This window comes from Vulpes vulpes, chromosome 7, assembly GCF_048418805.1.
Source record: "Vulpes vulpes isolate BD-2025 chromosome 7, VulVul3, whole genome shotgun sequence".
NCBI classification, from domain to species: Eukaryota; Metazoa; Chordata; class Mammalia; order Carnivora; family Canidae; genus Vulpes; species Vulpes vulpes.
This window is the reverse complement of record NC_132786.1, coordinates 49,506,517-49,527,383: the sequence shown is the minus strand read 5'-3', so window position 1 is coordinate 49,527,383 and position 20,867 is coordinate 49,506,517. Positions and strand designations below refer to the sequence as shown.

The 20,867-nt window shown below is 37.7% G+C and overlaps 1 protein-coding gene across 1 annotated transcript; it reads right to left on the bottom strand.

Annotated features, from left to right (window-relative positions):
• Positions 1-41: 41 nt before the first annotated feature.
• UFSP2 (UFM1 specific peptidase 2) lies at positions 42-20,833 on the bottom strand. The gene is made up of 12 exons (XM_026018238.2): positions 20,741-20,833; positions 17,377-17,445; positions 14,291-14,474; positions 13,940-14,006; positions 11,271-11,428; positions 10,632-10,824; positions 8,614-8,760; positions 5,533-5,697; positions 5,203-5,327; positions 3,960-4,036; positions 2,937-3,061; positions 42-205 (listed from the first exon to the last, which is right to left on the bottom strand). The coding sequence occupies exons 2-12, from the start codon at positions 17,438-17,440 to the stop codon at positions 119-121; spliced, it is 1,392 nt and encodes a 463-aa protein (XP_025874023.2). The 5' UTR covers positions 17,441-17,445; positions 20,741-20,833; the 3' UTR covers positions 42-118.
• Positions 20,834-20,867: the final 34 nt, after the last annotated feature.

Here is a 20,867-nt window from a genome sequence, read left to right as displayed (position 1 = left end):
TGAAAAAACTTGTACTTTAAACCATCAGACTACACCCAGGATTTAACTGAAGTTAAACTTAGTCTTTATTAACAAATTTATAATACAACTTTACTACAGTATTTGAGTCTGAGATACTTTAAAAAATATTTGGTCGCTGAGGAAGACATAAATTATAGTAAGCATCTTTGTTCCAAAAGTCTGGGCCTTTCCATCCACACCAGCCCTAGATTTGGGAGAAGGGATAAGAAAACCTTTTACTAAATTACAGGATTACATGATCAAAATCATAACATTTTACAATCCTGTTCTGTCAACTGGATCCCAGAAAAGACTCTTATCTATATAACTCAAAAGATCTGAACTCTATAAAGCACAGAAAAGTAACATACTTGGGTCCATTTCAGATAGAGTTCAAAAAAAAAATGTCAAGTCTATAGTATTTAACCAAAGAAATGATAAAAAAAGAAAAAGCTTCGTTATGGTAACCTTACTCTTGATTCTAAGTTTTATGATTCTGGTAGCCAATGGCAGGTAATAGTTGAATGGGCAATCTGCTTTTGTGATCCATTAAAGGCTGTTCTAGGGATCATGATGTGCATCTCAGCTAGGAGGAAATGTGGCAGGAAGAAATCTACTGGCCTCTTGAATTGCCCTTCACTGTCCTTCCACTTTCCAATCTTTTCCATCCTTTTCCCCAGCAGAGAAAATTACTTTCAAACAAAATCTCACTGTGAATACAAAAGTCTATCAAATTTCCTCTAGGGCCGTCAATTTTCTTAAAGACCCAGCTAATGACTAGTCTGAGTCTTTCTAGAGCGGGGCCCTTGCAAGACTGAATGTTTGTGTCCTTCCAAAATTCATGTTGAAACCTAATGGCTGGTACCCAAGGTGATGGTATGTGGAAGCGGGGCCCTTAGGAGGTGACTAGGTCATGAGTGTGGAGTCCTCATGGATGGGATTAGTGCCTTCATAAAGGAGGCCCCAGAAAAGTCCCCAATCCCTTCCACTTTGTGCAGACACAGTGAAAAAGACTGCTGTCTGTGAACTAGTAAGTGGGGCTCACCAGACCAAATCTGCTGGTGCCTTGGGTTTTCCCACCTCCAGAACTGTGAGGAATAAATTTCTATTGTTTCTAAGCCACCTGGGCTATGGTGTTATAGCAGCCCAGGCTATAAGACACTGCTCTAGATTCTTGAGTCAAGTGAGAGTCAATAGTTCTAGTGATGGCCAGGCCTTGGCTTCATGGTGCCTTATTATGTGCTAACAGGGCAAAGGGTTTTCTAACATTGAAAATTCTTCAGAAATAGAACTAGCAAAGAAGGACAGTACAATCCACAGAGAAAGTAATCCAGGACAATGCCTTATTCTATCCAACTGCTTCAGAAAACACTACCTACACACTTCCATGTACTGCAAAGTTCCTTAAACCAGCCAGAAAGCAGTAATTTTATTATCTATATCACACTTTTAATTAAAATGATTAAGGCTTCCCATTGCCTCTAAGATAAAATCTAAATGCTCCTTTTCTCTGCCTGGCTTACAATTTTAGTTCTTGCCTCTCCCTCCAGCCAAACCTCTTCGACAGCTCTAATCATGTTAAGATTGTTTAGTTCTGGGAACATGTCTGACGTCCTTTCACTGTCTCTAAGAGATCCCCCTACTGCATCAGCCTTGTTGTGAATTCCACCTTAGATAATCATATTTTTTCTTGGGAATACTTTTTTAGATTGCTTTTGTCTTCTACACTAGACTAAGAGCTTCTTAAAGACCTTTGTAATGCCCCTATTACCTTGGACAGTGGATGGCACATAGTAGGTACTTAATGCTGAATAGGTGGATACTTTGCTACCATAAAGAGAATAAATACTGATCTCATTTTCATGTACCAGCCAAAAACATTTCATAGATTTAAAAGTCCAAATGTTTTGAAAGAAAAATGCAGGACACATTTATATCCTGTTAGTATTTATAGTCTTATCGCTGGTAAAATACTAAACTGGCCTATAAAGAGTTCAGCTATACACACCCCAAAGCTCAAACCCCTTATCCTTAGGGCTGTGGTAACCTCATGCAGTTACATTCTTTTCAACTTCTGAAAGTGTCTCACCAATGAATTTCAATGCTAAACCATGTAATTTCCCAAGAATTGTGCTTTTTTTAAAAAAAGGACCTAATTAAATTATAACTTCAAAGTTTAGAGAAAGCTATTTCTTGGTATTAATGATATTGACTTAAGTGACAGCATGAGAAAAATGAAGGGTAGTGGGTAAGAGTATGATATATTCCTTGGTTTGTGGCTGAAAAAGTTGTATGCATTCTTTGTGATTTTAATACATTTGGCAAAGAATATAGAAGTTAAAATTCAAGTTAATTAAGGCTTATACTTGCCTACCATGAGTTTTCACATGTAGAATTAGTTGCCTATAAATTAAGTTACATTTATAACTCCTTTCACTGATATTATTAGTATCAATGAATACTCTTAAATTTGTCTCAAATTCAAATATTTTATAGAATGAGATTAAACTATATGTAAATAAATTAAAAGGTAAGCCTCCATAATATCTAACACACTGCTTAGTTTATTTTTGGCTAAAAATACAATTATAAGGTTATTTAATCCACTCTATTTTAATACATTTGTTTATGCAAAGCTGTAACATCTCCAGAGGAATATATAAACTCTTTGTTCCATTAAGTTTAATAACTAAGAAACTCTTCATAAATCTAACCTAAATTTTGTTCTCTGCAATTCATGTTAGTTCCCTCTTATCCTATCTTTTTTTTTTTGGTTTGTCCTCCCTATCTAGACGGATACTACTCACAGCCCTGGAAATACCTCGAGTGTGGCTCACAGCCCTTGCTTTATAATCTTTCTGTTAATGGCCATTTTGGTCTCCTTTTCTTCCAGGTTCTTTGCCATGCATCTAAATTTGTGTTAAACAGATACTTACCTTTTCCAAAATAACTTGCAGATCTTCAGCGCCTGTGTAATGTGGATCTAAAATCAGAAATTTTATCTGCCCTGTAATCTCATTCCATGCCACTCCGAGTATTGTGTGGGCCAAAACTCCTCCTCCTATAGCAAGGGAAATATGAAATATGAAAGGGCATATATGAAATATGAAAAGGCATATATGAATCTCAGCTTCCTATTCAATTTCAATTTAAAAAGATTATTTTGCCAATTAATTGATCTAACACCTTAAAATAGACTAGCTTATATTACTAAAGACCACAGATAATGTCAAGTATACTCTGAGAAGATATTTTAAAGAATTATATCTTTAAAATCAGAAAAGATTCAATCATATTTGTAATCATAGCAGGTTTATATTCCACTGCCATATCCATGGAATTACCTAAACTGGATTTAGAAAGGGCTATGAGGATCACAGTCACTGTGATGCCTCTCCCAGCATATGGACAATGCTCTGAGTACCTCCAGTGGGACAGCCCACCTCCCTGTTCAGGTCTTTCTGATATTCTGCTAAAATCTGTCTGCCTGCATATTTTATATTCCAGTGTTTGTTTGCCCTCTGTCATCACATCACAGATCAAGTCTTATTCTTTACAAAATCATCAGCGTTTAGATCAATGAATCTGATCCTCTTTACAAATAGAGCCCAGAGAGGTGAAGCAATTTATATAATGTTACATAGCCAGCCAAGTTAGAGACAACACCATGACTTAACTGGCTCAGTTGAGTGGCCTCTTTTCTATACTGCTCTTGACTCTTAAGTATTTCAACAGTTAGCACTTCTCAGCTTTTACTTCTGTTTATTACAATCTTTTTTATAACTTTCCTCCCACCTTGCAAACTGAAAAATAAATATCCAGAGATCAGTAGTAATGGTATAAAAGCTAATTTTAAAATGTTTTAAAATGACTGATATTATGACATTATTTATATTAACAATGAATTTTATATATTCTTCCCTTTACTCAAAGAGCCCAAGATGTCCAAAACACCTTACCGATCATGACCGGAGTTCCTTCAGTCTGGAAATGATTAGCCAGCTCCCGTCCTTGAGAGGCCATTTCACAACCTTGGCTAGAAAGAAATCATTTTCCATCAGATGAACAATTTCTCACACTAATGTCAAATAAGGGGTTTGGGAGCCAGTGTTTTCTACTGTTTTTGGTTTTGTTTTTTGGTTATTGAAAAAAAAAAAACGGTATAAATTTAACTAACATTAAGTAGTAGGGAACTGACTTGAGAAGAACTTAAAACACCATAACCTCTCTAAGTATTTAAGGCCACTAAATGTGCTAGGCCACTAACATTATATAAATTGCTTAGTACCATACAAAATTTTAATGTGCCAAAATGTTCACTCTTTCATCACCATATGCTTCACTACTTAATCTATCATTCATTTGTTAGTTCTGGTTTCCACAGAAAATCCAAACTGCAATTGTGAAATCATATGTTCTTGGACATAATCACATGGACAAAAAAGGATAATGTTACTATATCTATTGAGATTATTATAATAGAAAACTTACTTAAAACATAAGGTCACTAACAAGGAATAAGCTAGCTATTGTCATAGAAATCAATATTATTTAGTTAATATTTGCTCATTTTTTATTTTTATTTTTTTAAGGATGTATTTATTTAGAGAGAGTAAGTGCAGGGGTGGGGAGGAAGAGAGGGAGAGGGAGAGAAAATCTCAAGCAGACTTCACACTGAGTTTGGAGCCTGATGCAGGGCTCAATCCCAGAGCTCTGAGATCACATGTTCATATTTTAATACTAGAATTATGGTTAAACTGTATTGGGAAAAAATGACTATATTACTTTGACACATTATTAGCTTATTGACATCTTAAGAGGAAAAAGAGCAGTCACAGATCAAATTTGATTTTCTTCTTTCAAGACTTTCTAAGGACTTGAGGATAAAAAAAAATTTATTTTCTGTAACTCTAGTCAAAATTTACATATTTCCAAGTTTTCTTCTTCCTGGCTAAAATTAAGCCTACAACCTGCAAGTATATATCACAAAGTTTATTCATCAACTCAAAGTCTTCTAAAAAATAACCAAAAAATTTAGGGTTTAAAAATGAGATTTATAAAGTAATGAGGCAACATGGAGGAGAGGAAGTAAAAACAGCATGGAGGAAGAGAAAGGAGAGAAATATGCAATTTTCCTCTTACTTTAATAAAATGACAAACTTGTTTTGAAAGGATTTCACTAATTTCTTAAAGTATCCTCACCTGACAAACAATATTTTTGAAGTTACACCAATCAGTTGGTTCAGTACCAGCTGTACCTCGATGGATCCAATCCATTGTCGTGATCCAACAAATGTTGCTGGTTTGTCCCCGGCATCAACTAGGGCCTTTGTGTATTTAAAAACACAAAAAGATCCATATACAAGACAGCTATTAAAAACTATAATTAGGATCTCTTCCCTGATTACCAGTATATTTTTTTCCTTCAAAACAGAAATAAGTCTATACCATGAGGTAATAATAATTATTAATAGTATATTAAGGCTAATGAAATGTACAATTGATTATAACTTTAAGTGGCATGTTCTGTACCTGCTGAATTTCTCTATGTGTTGGAATGGATCTCTCTGTGTAGCCTTGGTGTTTGAACCAAGAGCAGATTGTCTGCAGAGATCTGTAAGCACAGCCCCAGCCATTGTCATCTACCCGATCCTGCATATAGTGATGATAGCCATAGATACCCTGGACCATATAAATCTAGATAAAAAGAAGAAATATAGTAACATATTAACTTAGGATAGATACACATATTTTATACACACATCCAAGCCAAGTTTACTGTTCGCAGAGCTAGACAGTTACTTAGTTCCTTACAAAAATGACTTCAGAAAACTACAGTTGAACATTATATTTTCTTGTTTTTTTATTAAATGTTCCAAGTCCTTACCATAGGCTATAAAGCTTGGCAAGTCCTGCCCTCTGGCCTCCTCTCCAGTTTCATCTTGTACCACTTTCCCTGTTGCTTGCTCTGCTTTAGGTTCAGGTATACCAGGGGTAATCTAATGTCAAAGCCTTATAGTTCCCTCTGCCTGGAACACTTTGTTCCCAAATAATTTGCAGCTCTGCCCCTTACTTCACTCAGGTCTCTGCTCAACCTTCTGTGATCACCCAGCCTAAAAATGGCACGCTTACCCCCTCACCACCCATCTCCTGCTCTGGTTGTCATTCTATCCTGCTTTATTTATTTTTCAGAGCACCACTTGACACTTACTACTGTTTAAATCTCTGCTTAACCACACTAATATGTGAGTTTAATAAGAGCAAATACTATCTTATTTATTTCTGGGCCCAAGCTTCTACAGTGGGTCTGGCAAATGGTTAATAGATAATAAACGTTTGTTGAATAAATGATGAAAGAAGGAAGGAATAAAAGAATGAACAAAGGGGCCATATGATGGGATATATGAAGAATATTTCTCCAATTTTGTAAATCTGCCATTGGTTACAGCCCAGGAATGCTATTTAAATATCCTTAAATAGAGGCCAAGGTCATATAACTTCTTTCTTGTAGTATAAAGTTAAGAATATGTTTTTAAAAATTTTTCCCCACAAACTGGTATTATTTTTTAAAAAAATTAGGTAAGAGGAGTAATGAGGCATACTTGTAGTATAAAGTTAAGAATATGTTTTTAAAAATTTTTCCCCACAAACTGGTATTATTTTTTAAAAAAATTAGGTAAGAGGAGGCATGGACAGATACAGAATCCTTACCCAACAATTAGACAATATATTCTCAAGCACACACAGAAAATTTATAACTAGAACATTGTGGTAGGCTGAAAAATGGTCCCCAAATGGTATCTATCTCCTAATCCCTAGAACCTGTGAAGTCTACCTTGTCTGATCAAAAGGCAAAAAACAAACAAAACAAAAAAAGGGTGGGAGGGATTCCTTTGCAAATGTGGTTAAAGATCTTAACATATGGGGAATTTTCCTGGACTATCCAAGGTGGGCCTGAAATGCAACCACAAAGTATCCTTGTGAGGGAGGAGAAAGGGAAATCTGACACAGGAGAAGAGGAGGCCAAGTGACCACAGAGGCTGATGGGAGTGATGCAGCCAAGTAGCACTGGCAGCTACCAGATGCTGGAAGAGGCAAGGGATGGATTCTCCCCAAAGCCTTTGGAGGGAGTGTGGCCCCCCTAACACCTTGGTTTCAGCCTACTGATAGAGATTTCAGACTTGTGGCCTCCATAACTGAGAGAATACATTTTTGTCATTTTAAATACCACATTTTTGGTTTCTATAGCATTCACAGGAAATGCCCATGTCTCAATGAATTTCAGAATCTATATCATAAAAATTGTTTCTGCCAGTGGGCAAAAGAGTCAGAAATTAGTAAAAATACATATACACATACCTACATAAATACACCTACCCTATCTAGAGGAGTTCCAAATACAGTCTGAGAAAAGACATCTATACAATCATCTACTAGAAAGCCATCAAGAGTTATGTTGTTAGAGACTCTACATTTTGCATTGCGTATTCTGTGACTCTAGGACTGCGACAGAGCAAGATTTTTAACCAGGAAGAGGTCTCCCAGGATTTCCTCCCACATAAGCAAAATATATGAAAGGATTTAGTATCATTGACGTCCTGACTAGAGACTCATCTGTCCGCATGTAATGGTAAGTGCCCAGCCTGGGTCTCTCCGTGGGAAGCTGGTCTGTCCACAGCTCTTGCGGATACAGGTGCTGTCCTCAGTGCACTCTGATGGCCAGGACTAGAAGTGAGCCCCTAAGTCCTCTAGGTAGACATGGTATCATATATTCATTTTTTATTCTTAAGATTTCCTTACAAAGCACATAGAGACTCAGCAGATACTGAATAAATGCCATGACGTAACAGACAATTCCTCTTGGGAATGTAAGTTGAGAGGTACAGTGAATCAGGCAGTATGGGGTGGGAATGGAGCTGAAGTGATATGGGCAGTGAGCAGCTTTGAGGGTGGTAAGAAACAGTTGGAAACAATGAGGAAACAGGCTGAGAAAACACAGAGTAAAAGCAGGCCAGTCAGGATCAAAGCATTCCCCTGGAAAGCAGTAGAAATGTCACCAAAGAGTCAGTGGAGACCTGAGACAGGAGGCTGCCAGTTACAGGGCTGCTCTGCTCTAAGAGGCTGGGCTGAGCAAGTATTCCTGTTCTTGAATGCCTAGCAGATCCTTTCTTCCTGTCTAGAGATGCCCTTAAAGAACCCCTCCCCACGCTCCGCCAATCCACTCTTATTTGAGCTTTCATTAGTGAGGATCCACCACTTGCACCTGGGTACTTGCTGCGCAGTAACATGCTTTGGGGAGAAAATGCTCTTCAATTAGTGTGATTTCTCAGGATCAGAATGAAAATAAATGGGGATAAGCCTTTAAATAAATTAGGGAATGGGATTTTAGTAGGAAAAATGTGGTACATACTATCTATTCCCTATCTTTTTAGACTATTGTGAATACTGCTATTTTAGGCAATGATTATTAAAAGAAACTAAATAAATTTTAGTAAATTTTGTTTTAGAGATGACATACATTCTGAATCGATCCTTAAAACTTCCATTGGATACAAACAAAAATACCACTGACATTGACGATCAGTTGACTCCATAAATAATTATTAAACTCACCATACCAGTCTCTATGTTAGGTGGATTGAGATAAGTATGTGGATTTCTAATGTAACCATCTTTGTATGGTTCATCTGGAAAGTGATAGGCATTAGATCTTCTGAAATACGGCCTGTCATGAGGCAGATTGAAGAGGTCATGTAACTCCTAAATGAAATCAGAATCAATAGAAGAGGAAAAAGTTAAATGTTAGATTCCTCGCTCATCAGTAAACAAACTCAAACTAAAGATATATAAAAAAGGTACCTATATATTGGTATAAAAGTTGTCAAACACTTATAATTCACTAAGGTCAAAGAGGGTGAGATTTAAACTAAAGCCAAATGAGAGATATAAATGTTTTTCCACGGATATGGGTAGAAACTGGAAGGGAACACAGAAAAAATGAAAATGCAGTGAGCCTTCAACAATGCAGGGAACAGAAGCACTGACCCCTCACACTGTCGAAAATCTACATTTAGCTTTTGACTCCTCAAAAGATGAATAGCCTAGTGTTGACTGGAAGCCTTCTGATAACAAAAATGTTAATGATTAATACATATTTTGTCGTAATATATATTATATATTGTATTCTTATAATAAAGCAAGCTACAGAAGAAAATGTTATTAAGAAAATTATAAGGAAGGGAAATACATTTACAGTGCTGTACTGTATTTATTGAAAGTAATCTGTGAATGAGTGGACTCTTGCAGTTCAAACCTGTATTATTCAAGGGTTGACTGTAATTTGTCCGAGTGAAAAATAACATGATTTCAAATTAATTATTTATTATAACACAGTCTGTTAAAAGACATTCAGGCTCAAGACTGGTTTTGAAACAGCCTTGTGAATGAGTAAATTATAATTAACAATGACAGAATTGCATGACAGTATTTTGAAAAGTCATGATTAGAGTACTTAGCAAATACAAGTGGTGGGGATTAAATTAGGAGGAGAAATTGGTGGTAGGAAACCAAAAATATGGCATCAAAATTAAAATGCACATACACGTTTGAAACGTGTAAAATTTTCCCAACTATATAAAAACATGACCATTCCTTTGTAAAGCCTGACATTTTCTTTTTCGTATCTCCTAAGTCCTCTCTCAGTTGGAATGGGACCATCTGGTGCCTTTGTAGGTCAATTCCACCAGCACTAACAGACGATGCTGAGGGATACAGTACTCCACCTCCTCCCAGGGACAGATGAGCAAGACGCTCCCATGGAATAATTTGATGGGTGCCAGGCAAGACCATACATCAAAGATATGTACTCCAATACCAGTCATTTCATTAATAAATCTCAGTTCTTAGAAAGTTGACCATTCTTCTTTCAAAATGTCTCTAATAAAACCCAAATAATACTGGGAGGTGGGGGATGAAGTATTATTATAAGTCTGACACAGAATTAGCTATAAATTCTAACTTTCCTTCTTTTTTTAAAAAATATTTTTAAATATTTTTTCAATTTATTTATTTATGATAGTCACAGAGAGAGAGAGAGAGAGAGAGAGAGAGAGAGGCAGAGACACAGGCAGAGGGAGAAGCAGGCTCCATGCACCGGGAGCCCGATGTGGGACTCGATCCCAGGTCTCCAAGATCGCGCCCTGGGCCAAAGGCAGGTGCCAAACCGCTGCACCACCCAGGGATCCCTAACTTTCCTTCTCTAACTGTAATCTTGTCTCTTTCACAAATCTGAAAGTAACAGAAGGGAAAAGGAATTTATTTATAAACACTCAGCAGCAGCTCCAGGCATGTAAGCATCTTTTCATTTCGGTATTTCATTATGGAAAAATTTCACAGAACATATGAACTACACTGAATGTCTGAAATCAAAATGTTACATATGGCTTAACATATTTTTTCATTAATATACTTTTTAAAAAGTTACATATCAACACAAATTAAGTAACATGTAAAAATAGTAGTCTGATTCTACTTTCATATTAAATCACAAAAGAATTTCCATTTATTAGAAATGTTTAATAGAAAATGAATGATGGTCATAGTTTTTCTAAGAATAAATGTATTGGTTTTACCTTTCTATAAGCCTGCAGCTGACCATCTGGAATTCCTGATGGATATGAAATTGTTACAAGATTGTTTTCCCCTGGCAATAGAAAGTGCAGTGGTTCAGGAACCACAATAGATGTTCCTTTCATATGTTTCAAAAGGCACTTTTCCATATCCCTTAGTTGGTTATGAATTGCATCAACTAGAAGTTTACGAACTCTGTGAAGGGAAATATTTGAGTACATTAACAAAAGTTATAGTGGCCATGATAAATGAGAGTGGAGAGTTAAGATAACCCAAATACAGTAAAAAACTTGATTAGACCAAGATTATTAAATTATGCAAAGTTAAGTAAACTGTGTATTTCCTCTGTGTAGCTAAAGAGAAAACCCTATAGATTTGTATACTACTCTACTTCCTCCAAATAAACATTTAATTACTAGATGACTCAGTTTAATAACAAACAAGGAATAAATCATAGTAAAAATAACAATAATTCTGGATATGCCTACATGATCTTTAAAAATGGGCTCTGAATACTCTGCGGAGGAGTGCTTATTTAAATGTGCCAGTATAGTAAATTGAACACCAATAAAAATTAATTAAAAAAAAAATAAAATTAAAAAAAAAAAATAAATGTGCCAGTAGAAGAACAAGACACTTACTTTCCCCATGTTTCTTCTGGAGCAACAGATAGAACTACGTCAACAGGTAAAGTCATACTAACATAGTGGTGTCCTCCACTTTCTCTTTCAATGATGGGGGTTATAGCTCCCAGAGAGGTTGACATTTCCAGCATAAGATCTATATTTACTATTTGATGCTATAAAGATAAACAGTAATAGTCAACTTTTAGCACATTGAACATTAAATATAAAAGGCGAGTAAAAGGACTTTTTAAGGGCTACAGAAAGCTGTATTACAATAAATTGCTTAAAAATACAAATCTTAAAAAAAAAAACTCTTCTCTGCTTCAAAATAATCTGAGGAGAGGCAGAGGGTAAGTGAGGATGAAGTCAAATTGATCATGTGTTGATAAATATACTTTTAAACATTTGTGTGTGTGTGCTGTGAGAGAGAGAGAGCATGTGTGTGTTGATAAACATTAAAACTGGTATAAGTTCACCAGGATTCATGTATTATTCTGCTTTTGTACAGACTTAAAAAAAAATCAAAAACAAGATACAATAACCACAAACCAAAGGAACTTTAGAAAATACATTAGAATTATAAACCCATGGTCTAAAGAAAGAGAACCATAAACATACACTGAACACCATTAGTAGGTTTGATTTTGCTGTGGTACGTAGTAACCACTCAGAAAATACTTTCTATTTTAAACAAATCTGGCAAAACATTGAGAATACTGGAAGCCATGTTTTTCACTGGCAAAAAGTTATGAATTGTGTGAGGGAGAAGTAGAATTGGAAATTTTATTTATTTATTTATTTACTTTTAAACTTTAAAAAAAATTTTTTTATTTATTTTTTATTTTATGATAGTCCCAGAGACAGAGAGAGAGAGAGAGAGAGGCAGAGACATAGGCAGAGGGAGAAGCAGGCTCCATGCACCGGGAGCCCGATGTGGGATTCGATCCCAGGCCTCCGGGATCGCGCCCTGGGCCAAAGGCAGGCGCCAAAGCGCTGCGCCACCCAGGGATCCCTGGAAATATAATTTAGATAAATAAATAGGAATGTATTTTGTGTGTGTGTGTGTGAATATACATATGGTATATATGTATACATGTGCGTGCTCCTGGGAGAAATGGCTGATTCCTGAGCTGGAATATCGATAGTACATGATGTGCCTAGAACATCTTGTGGAAGAAAGTAGGAAGTACTCAAAAATAGCATCAGAAGGACATTGGAGCCAGCTTGAAGAAGCTTTCATTGGCCAAATCTTGGAAAATGTGAGCATCCAAATAACCAGTAAGAGTAACAGATTGTAACTCATTGCATAAAATAGGAACCCATGCTTCCGTGCCTATAATAAATAGGGAACAACAACTCTTCTTTATGGTATAATGTCATCTAATAAATGTAGAAGGAAATGACAGAAAAATCACCACTTTGTAATCATCAGGTTAATGTTGGACTCAGGCAAAAATGATCAGTTGATACTGGAAGTGGTGGGTAAAACTTTGGTGAGGAATAGGAGATACACACACACACACACACACACACACACACACACACACACACACACATATATATATAGCTCAAAGTATCTTACCACGAGATACTTACTACTTACAAGGGAAAAAAATAGTGCCCTCACAGAGAAGGAAACCAGTAGACACCATGTTAAGAGATCAGAGTTAACATGACGACTACTAGGAGCAGACTGATAGCACACACCTCTTTAATATGATGTGCTGAAGAAGACAGGATATTACTTCTTATTCCTACCAATAGAGTACTACCTGAATTAATGATGAGGAAACCTAAAACAAACCCCAACTGAGGAACATCCTACAAGATAACTGACCTGTATTCCTCAAAATGTCAAGCTCCAACTACTGGTAATTATGAAATCATTTGATGTACAGCCCACGTGTTTTTTCGTACATTCCATATTTGTAAATCTAATAGGTCATGTGGATGTCTCATGATGGAAACTGACCTCATGCTTTCCCCATCATCTTTACCAGAGCAAGAAAATGGTCATTCCCCTATCCAGTTCATTTCCAAGTATCATCCATTTTATCCCCTAAATATCTCTTGTATCGCTTCCCTCCTCTTCATGACCATAGCTACTGGCTTAGTTCCATTTCTTCTGAAGAGGCCCCCGCCTGCGTCTTTAACATCATGTCCAGCCTATTTCCCCATAACAGTCTAAAAAAGCACTGTAGTCATATTAACTTCATACAACTTCCTCCTTTGAAGTAGCTCCATTTTTTACCTCCAGGATCTGCCAAGTTTGTGGCATCTGGCAGGTCCTCAATAACTGGTTAAAAAGCAGATCTAAGAACAATGTGAAGAAAAGTAAATTCTGTATTATTTACTCTCTCACCGCATAATGTGTCACTGTCATGTTTCAGGATGATTCCTTTTTATTTATTTTTAAGTAATTTGTAAACATTCTCGAGCTGTGTATTTTTGTGGGAGCAAAGAAAGCATCCCCAAAAAGGTATGTACTGAGATACATATTAATATGGTACAAAAGCTTAGACGAGTACAACAGAGATAGAACCTCTGACTAGTCATTTTCTGGACCTCAATAATCTGATCTGTAAAAAATAAGGGAGCTGCATTAAATAATCGCTCAGTTATCCTCCAATCCAAATTAAAAGATTATATATTTTTAACACCAAGAAGACAGGTGACTTGCTTACCATGTCTGGTACCTTTCTGTCTTTCTTTCTCATAAATTTTCGTTTTGTGTCTTCTTCCTGTTCAAAGCTAAACATTTAATACACAAAGATGTTTATTTTTTTAAAAAGATTTTATTTACTTATTCATGAAAGAGAGGGGGGCAGAGACACAGGCAGAGGGAGAAGCAGGCAGAGGGAGAAGCAGGCTCCATGCAGGAAGCCCAACATGGGACTCGATCCCGGGTTTCCAGGATCACACCCTGGGCTGAAGGCAGCACTAAACCGCTGAGCCATCTGGGCTGCCCGACAAAGATGTTTACAGTAAGAAATGACATTTTGAAAACATTTCTAGCAATTTTCAAACATACTCACTGAATAAAGTGCATTATGCTCTTACAAGGAGAACTATCAGCCAATTCTCCTGGGGTGGTGTTAATATCACTGTTTGGCCATATGTACACTGAACTGTGGCAGATTTTGAACACAAGGGCATTTGAAGAAAGCTTGGTTGACAGGTCACTCAGCACATGTTTTAGTGCTTTCTTGATAAATATTTCTAAATTATAAAAATATAAATAGAAGTTAATATTAAAAATTTTAAACTTTTCAACATGAATGGTTCCAAACACATGAAAGTAGAACATAGTAAAATTGACTCCCAATGAACTAGTCTCTGGATTCAATCATATGAAAAAACCATTTTGCCTTTCTTTTTAAAAAATTGAGATAAAATTCACAGATCACAAAATTCATCCTTTTAACGTATACAATTCAGTTGCTTTTAGCATATTGACAAGATTTTACAATCATGATTATCTAATTTCAGAACAGTCATCAACCCAGAAGAACCTGACACTTATCAGCACTCACTTCCCATTCCTCTGACACTTACCCACAGCAACCACTAATCTACTGTCTGTCTCTATAAATTTGTCTATTCTGGACACTTCCTATAAATGTAATTACACAGTATGTGTCCTTTCACGTCTACCTTTCACTCTGTATAGTACTTTCAAGATTCATTCATATTGTTGCATAAATCAGTGCTTCATTTCTTTTCATGGCTGAATGATATTCCTTTGAATGGATACAACACACTTTGTTTATCCATTTATAAGCTGATACACATGCATTGTTTCTTTGCTTTCTGGTTATCATGAATAATGCTATGAACATTTGTGTGCAAGTTACATTTGTGTGCATATTTGCTTTCAAGTCTCTTAGGTGATCACACCTAAGAGTAGAATTGCTGGGTCACAGGGTAACTCTATGTTTAATCTTTTGAGGAACTGCCAAACTGTTTTCCAAAGGAGCTGTGCCATTTTATATTCACCCCAGCAATGCTTGAGGACACCAATTACTTTCAAAATACCATATAACTTAGAGCAGTAAAACTGTTGAATGAAATTTAAATCTTTTTGGTGTTGTTTTTCTCTTTGGACTACATTCCACTAAGACTGTACAACCAAAGTACTGTATTCTAAAATCACAGTTTTTTTTTTGGGTAATGTGTCATTAACCTGACACTTGTTTGACTTCATTTTCGGGGATTTCCTTTTAATTTACTGCAATTTTTGGAATGTGCAAAACATTTTCATGGCTCAAGAAGATAATATTAAAAGAAGACAATACATATATATTTATTTTAGCTTTATATTTTTGAATCTTAAACCTATTTATTTATTTATTTTTAATTTTTATTTATTTATGATAGTTACACACAGAGAGAGAGAGAGAGGCAGAGACACAGGCAGAGGGAGAAGCAGGCTCCATGCACCGGGAGCCCGACGTGGGATTCGATCCCGGGTCTCCAGGATCATGCCCTGGGCCAAAGGCAGGCGCTAAACCGCTGCGCCACCCAGGGTTCCCTTAAACCTATTTAACCTTGTGGTTAAAATATTTATTTAACTATCACATTGATATCTTGATAAATAAATACCTCAGGGATGTGGTAGAGAAAAGATTACTTATAACAGGTTAGATTTTAAGACATCTTGGTATGTTTTAGAAAGCCAAATTTAAAGATTCTTAGCTGCACTACAAAAGACAAACATAATTCCTGGATTATCTTTTGTATATCCTTGAAGAACCAAGAGGTAAAGTAATCTAAAAAAATTGTGATGTCTTTAAAGTTAAGCTCCTCCTTTCTCTATATTTTCTCATTAATGATTCCCTTCATTGAGTGTTTGAAAGAGTTTAATATTGTAGGAGGAATATAATCAAGTTGGAAGACAAACTCATATAAATTAATTACTTGGTAGAAAGCATTGTAGGCCTTGCTTACATTTGAAATTGCATTATTGTATCTACTAACTACTGGATTAATTATACTTTGCAATAAGGTCATATATAATAAAGTATATCTTCAATTTATATGAAGTTGTGAAATATAAGGCATTAACCACACAAGTAACGTATTACTGAATAACTACACTTTACTGACAAGATAGACCTGAAAATGAGTTTGATTTAGTCTTTGTAAGTTGGTTCTCATCTTGATGGCACATTACAAACACCCAGAAAGCTTAATAATGCCTGGGTCTCTGTCCCAGAGATACACTTTCATTCATCAGGAGTGGGGACTAGAACCAAGACTGAGAACAAGTTATTTAGCATGAAGGGATGAGTCAGAAAGAACATTCTACATTCTTTCCCTTCCTATTTCCATGGGGCCAGGAAATGATGACCAGCTAGTGGAACTGGCACTTTTCATTCCTTATCCTTCTGAACTTCTCTGTGGTTTCTGACACCACTGATCATACTTTTCAGGAGTTATTTTATTTTACAGTGTTAATGACCATCCCTCAGAGATATTCTCTCTTTCTAGGCCTGACCACACTCCCCTAAGTTTCAGATTCAAGTTACCCGATGCCTGCTGGGAATCTGCACTTGATATACTCTGGCATCTCAAATGAAACACCTTTCAAACACAGTTCCTCACCTTCCTCCTCTGATATTCTTTACTTCTGTTTGTGGCCTTAGCCCAAGTCAGAAAGAGGAAGACATCCTAGAGTCTGCTTTATACAAACTCTGCTGATATTTCTCCCATAGAATTCATACATCATTCCAAAACAACATAACTTCCAACAGTGTGGGTTCTGGGGACTCAGAGTTTTGTATAGGTGCAAGTGTGCAATGTACAAATCTGCATGCCTCATTTACATTGTGCTCAGTGTGGATATTTATATATATTCTGACAATTTTCTGCCAGTGGGCAGTAAAGTTTTTTTTAAGAAAGGAGACATCTTTTTCTAATTTGTAGAGAGGAGCCTCACAGGCTAGTGGTGGTGCTGGAACACAGTGCCTAAGTTTAAATCCAATTTCTGGAGCTTACTAACTATGATTTTCATTTATTTATCCTATCTCTCACTCAGTTTCATTTGCAAAATGAAAAAGTTCCCAGTATATTTCATCATCAACGTTAAAATAAAAAAGGAGAGTTTTCTGGTCAGACCTACCATTAGCAGTAGCTAGCTGAAAAGCTAGATCAAGGCCTCCTCTTATTCTGAAGAGTATATCCATAGCCTCTGAAATTACAGAAACAAACAGAATCAAAATTCCTTTGTAAAACAAAATAAATTTATTCTCATACAAATGAGACTCTACCTGAGTTTGGGTTAAGGCATTAGTTAATTCTGATTCTAAAAATTATTTCATGAGTTGATTTTGTTTTATGCAGAAAAATAAAACACCCTAAATTCAAAATCAGGGGTTCTCAATCTTTGTTCCTCATTGAAATCACCCGAGGAGCTTAAAATTACTTACACTTGGGCTGCAAGTGTAAGTATTCTTACATATCCTGCTTTAGGGATTCTGATCAATTGATCTGGGGAGAGTCCAGGCATAGAGATATCTCAAAGTTCCTCTATGCCAGTGATTCTAATGTGAAGAGGCTGAGGACCAAAGATTCTAAACAAATTTTGTTACAATCTTAGCAATGTGTTTAAGAATGACAGGAAAACATCAATGGTAAAGAACTAGTTTTAGAATGGGACAAGAACATTGAATCTAATAGAATGACACCAATGGCCAAGACAATGAGAGGAAACTAATGGTGGGAATATGAACTGTAGAAGTGGTCACAGGGCAATTATGGCCATAAGACTCAGAAGTCTTATATTCACATTCTTGGCTTAGTGATTCTGTATTTAGAAATGGAGTCTGAGGAAATCTGTGAAGCAAACAAAGATCCAGGTCAAAGGATGTTAAACTAAATGTCAGCAACAGGAGATTAGTAAAACAATTATGAATATTATGCATCTATGAAAAACACATATGCTTTAGAAGAATACTTAATGGCAGAGGAAAATGCTTGCAACTTATAAAGGGAAAAAGCCCTTGTAAAATGGAATCTCTTAGTAGTTCTTAATGTGGGTTTATATGTTGAGTTTCAAGTAGTTGATGACATGGCAAATGCCAGGAATCATTTTGTTGAGGGGGAAAGAGAGAGGAAGGGAACATCTAAGAGGTTTCAAGGCTTTATTAGATACTAAAAATAGGTCTCAATCAGGCTGAAGAACCACACTACACAGTAAGAATCCTATTTTGAAATAAGTGAATAAGTACTAACAATTACTGATCTCATAAAATGTAAAATCCCTTGATAAGGGATTGGACTATTTATTAAAAATCCTCAGAACAGGGGCAGCCCGGGTGGCTCAGTGGTTTAGCGCCGCCTTCAGTCCAGGGCATGATCCTGGAGACCTGGGATCAAGTCCCATGTCAGGTTCCCTATGTGGAGCCTGCTTCTCCCTCTGCCTGTGTGTCTGCCTCTCTCTCTGTGTCTCTCAAAAATAAATAAATAAAATCTTAAAAAAAAAATCCTCAGAACATCATGAAGTAGGTACCATTACTATTTTTTCTTTTTTCAATACCCTTGTCACTTTTCTTTTTTTCAGAGAGAGACAGACAGACAGACACTAGAGGGAGGGAAAGAGCAGAGGGAGAGGGAGAGAATCCTAACCAGGCTCCATGCTTGATCTCACAACCCTAAGATCATGACTTGAGCTGAAATCAAGGTTGGATGCTTAACCAACTGAGCCACCCAGGTGCCTCCTGCCACATTTTTTAAAGGATGATTGCTTTTATTTATTCCAGAAATTCTAACCTGTTGAAAGGTCATACCCTTTGCCTCAATCCTATTTCTGTATATTTGTTCTGAGGAAATAATCAAAGTTCCATAAAAAATTAACTTCAGTGTTGTCCACTGTTGTTCATCATAGCAAAAAAAAAAAAAGGAACCACCTAAATAATAGTTAATCAATAAGAAGTTGGTTAAAGAACAATATTACCATACAAATATTAGGCAGCCATTTTAGCAAAAAATAGTTTTTAAAATTTATTTATTCATGAGAGACACAGAGAGAGAGGCAGAGACACAGGCAGAGGGAGAAGCGGACTCCCTCGGGGAGGCGGGTGAGGGACTGGATCCCAGGACCCCGGGATCAGGTCCTGGGCCTAAGGCAGATGCTCATCCAATGAGCTGCCCAGGTTGTCTGGAGCAAAAAAATTTTAATGACCATGAAAAATACTGAAGACGACGACAAAAGTTAAAAAAGACAGGCAGGAGCAAATGTAACTGTGTATGATTTCGCACAATGGAACTGATCACCTTTGTACTCTTCTGTAAAATGACAAAAATCTATTTCACAGAAATGTGAAGATTCCCACAAAAGATCGAAATAAAATTTAAATGTTTTTTTTCCCAAGGTTTTTAATTTATTAATGAGAGACACACATACACACACACACACACACAGAGAGAGAGAGACAGGCAGAGGGAGAAGCAGGCTCCATGCAGGGAGCCCGACATGGGACTCGATCCCGGGTCTCCAGGATCAGGCCCTGGGCCGAAGGCAGGTGCTAAACCGCTGAGCTACCCGGGCTGCCCAAGATCGAAATAAAATTTAAGCTGAGATGTGAAGGGTAAGTAGGTATCAGTATTAACAATTTCAAAGGGAAGACCGCGGGGGGGTGGTGATGGAGAACCTGTTCTACTCAGGGGCACAGACTGGGGGAAGATCTGCTGGAAAGGATGCTAAGGATGCTTCAGACACCCCCCCCCCCGGCCCCCGCAGATCTGATGCGGCAAGGACGGGGATGGCAGGGGCAGAGTCAGTGACCATTGCCGCCCACGCAGTGAACAGAATGCACAGGGGCTGATTATCGCTCAGCTCTTCAGAAGTCTAGAAGAGGAAGAGCCAAGGATGATTTCGAGGGTTTCGGTCTGCACAACACGGTGGAGTCAAGAAAAATGGGGCTCACTGGAGGAAGAGCGGGTGTGTGGGATGAGGGGGGGGGGAGGGAGAGGCGGGAAACAGGGAGTCAGTTTTGAACCTGCTGAGTTTGAAATACATACGAGTTCTCCAAAGTGAAGGTGCAATTAGTGGGAACAGACCTAGAGCTCGCAACACAGCTTTAAAAGCTGGAGATGTGAATTTGGGAGGAAGCGCAGGGTGCAAAGAAAAGCATCCCTGAAGGACACTAGCTCCGCCATAGGGCTTGGAGGGCCCCGGCTGAGCAATTAGGAGGAGAACCGGGCCGACACTTCTTCAAACCGTTGAGGAATCCAACTAGCACCTGGTTCTCGAAGTGCTTTTGAGGAGGAGGAGGCGCGGGCCGCCCGGCTCACCCCCCCCTCCCCGCCCCCCTCCCCGCTAAGCCGGGACATTTAGTCCAGCCTGTTTGGGGCCGACCGAGAGGAAGCCGGCCCAGAGCACCGCGGGACCCGCCAGCGCCAGCTCCTTCCAAGGGCTTGGCCCCACCGCTGCTACGAAAGTCCGAGGGGGAGCGCGGGGGTCGCTGGCGAGCACAGGTACTCACCACGGTGGCTCCGGGGCCGTAACGATGCGGGCGCCGACGTCAGCCCACGGGCTCAGCGCGCCGGCCCGGAAGTGGCGTTCCGAGGGGCGGAGCCTGGGACGGCGGACTACAACTCCCGACATGCCCC

Coding starts and splice junctions, on each gene's coding strand:
- UFSP2 (XM_026018238.2), bottom strand. CDS start 17,440: ATGGATATACTCTTCAGAATAAGAGGAGGCCTTGATCTAGCTTTTCAG. Junction 5,698..8,613: donor CTAACATAGAGACTGGTATG/GTGAGTTTAATA, acceptor CTTTTTATCTAG/ATTTATATGGTCCAGGGTAT. Junction 4,037..5,202: donor TCAAAAATATTGTTTGTCAG/GTGAGGATACTT, acceptor ATTTCTTTCTAG/CCAAGGTTGTGAAATGGCCT.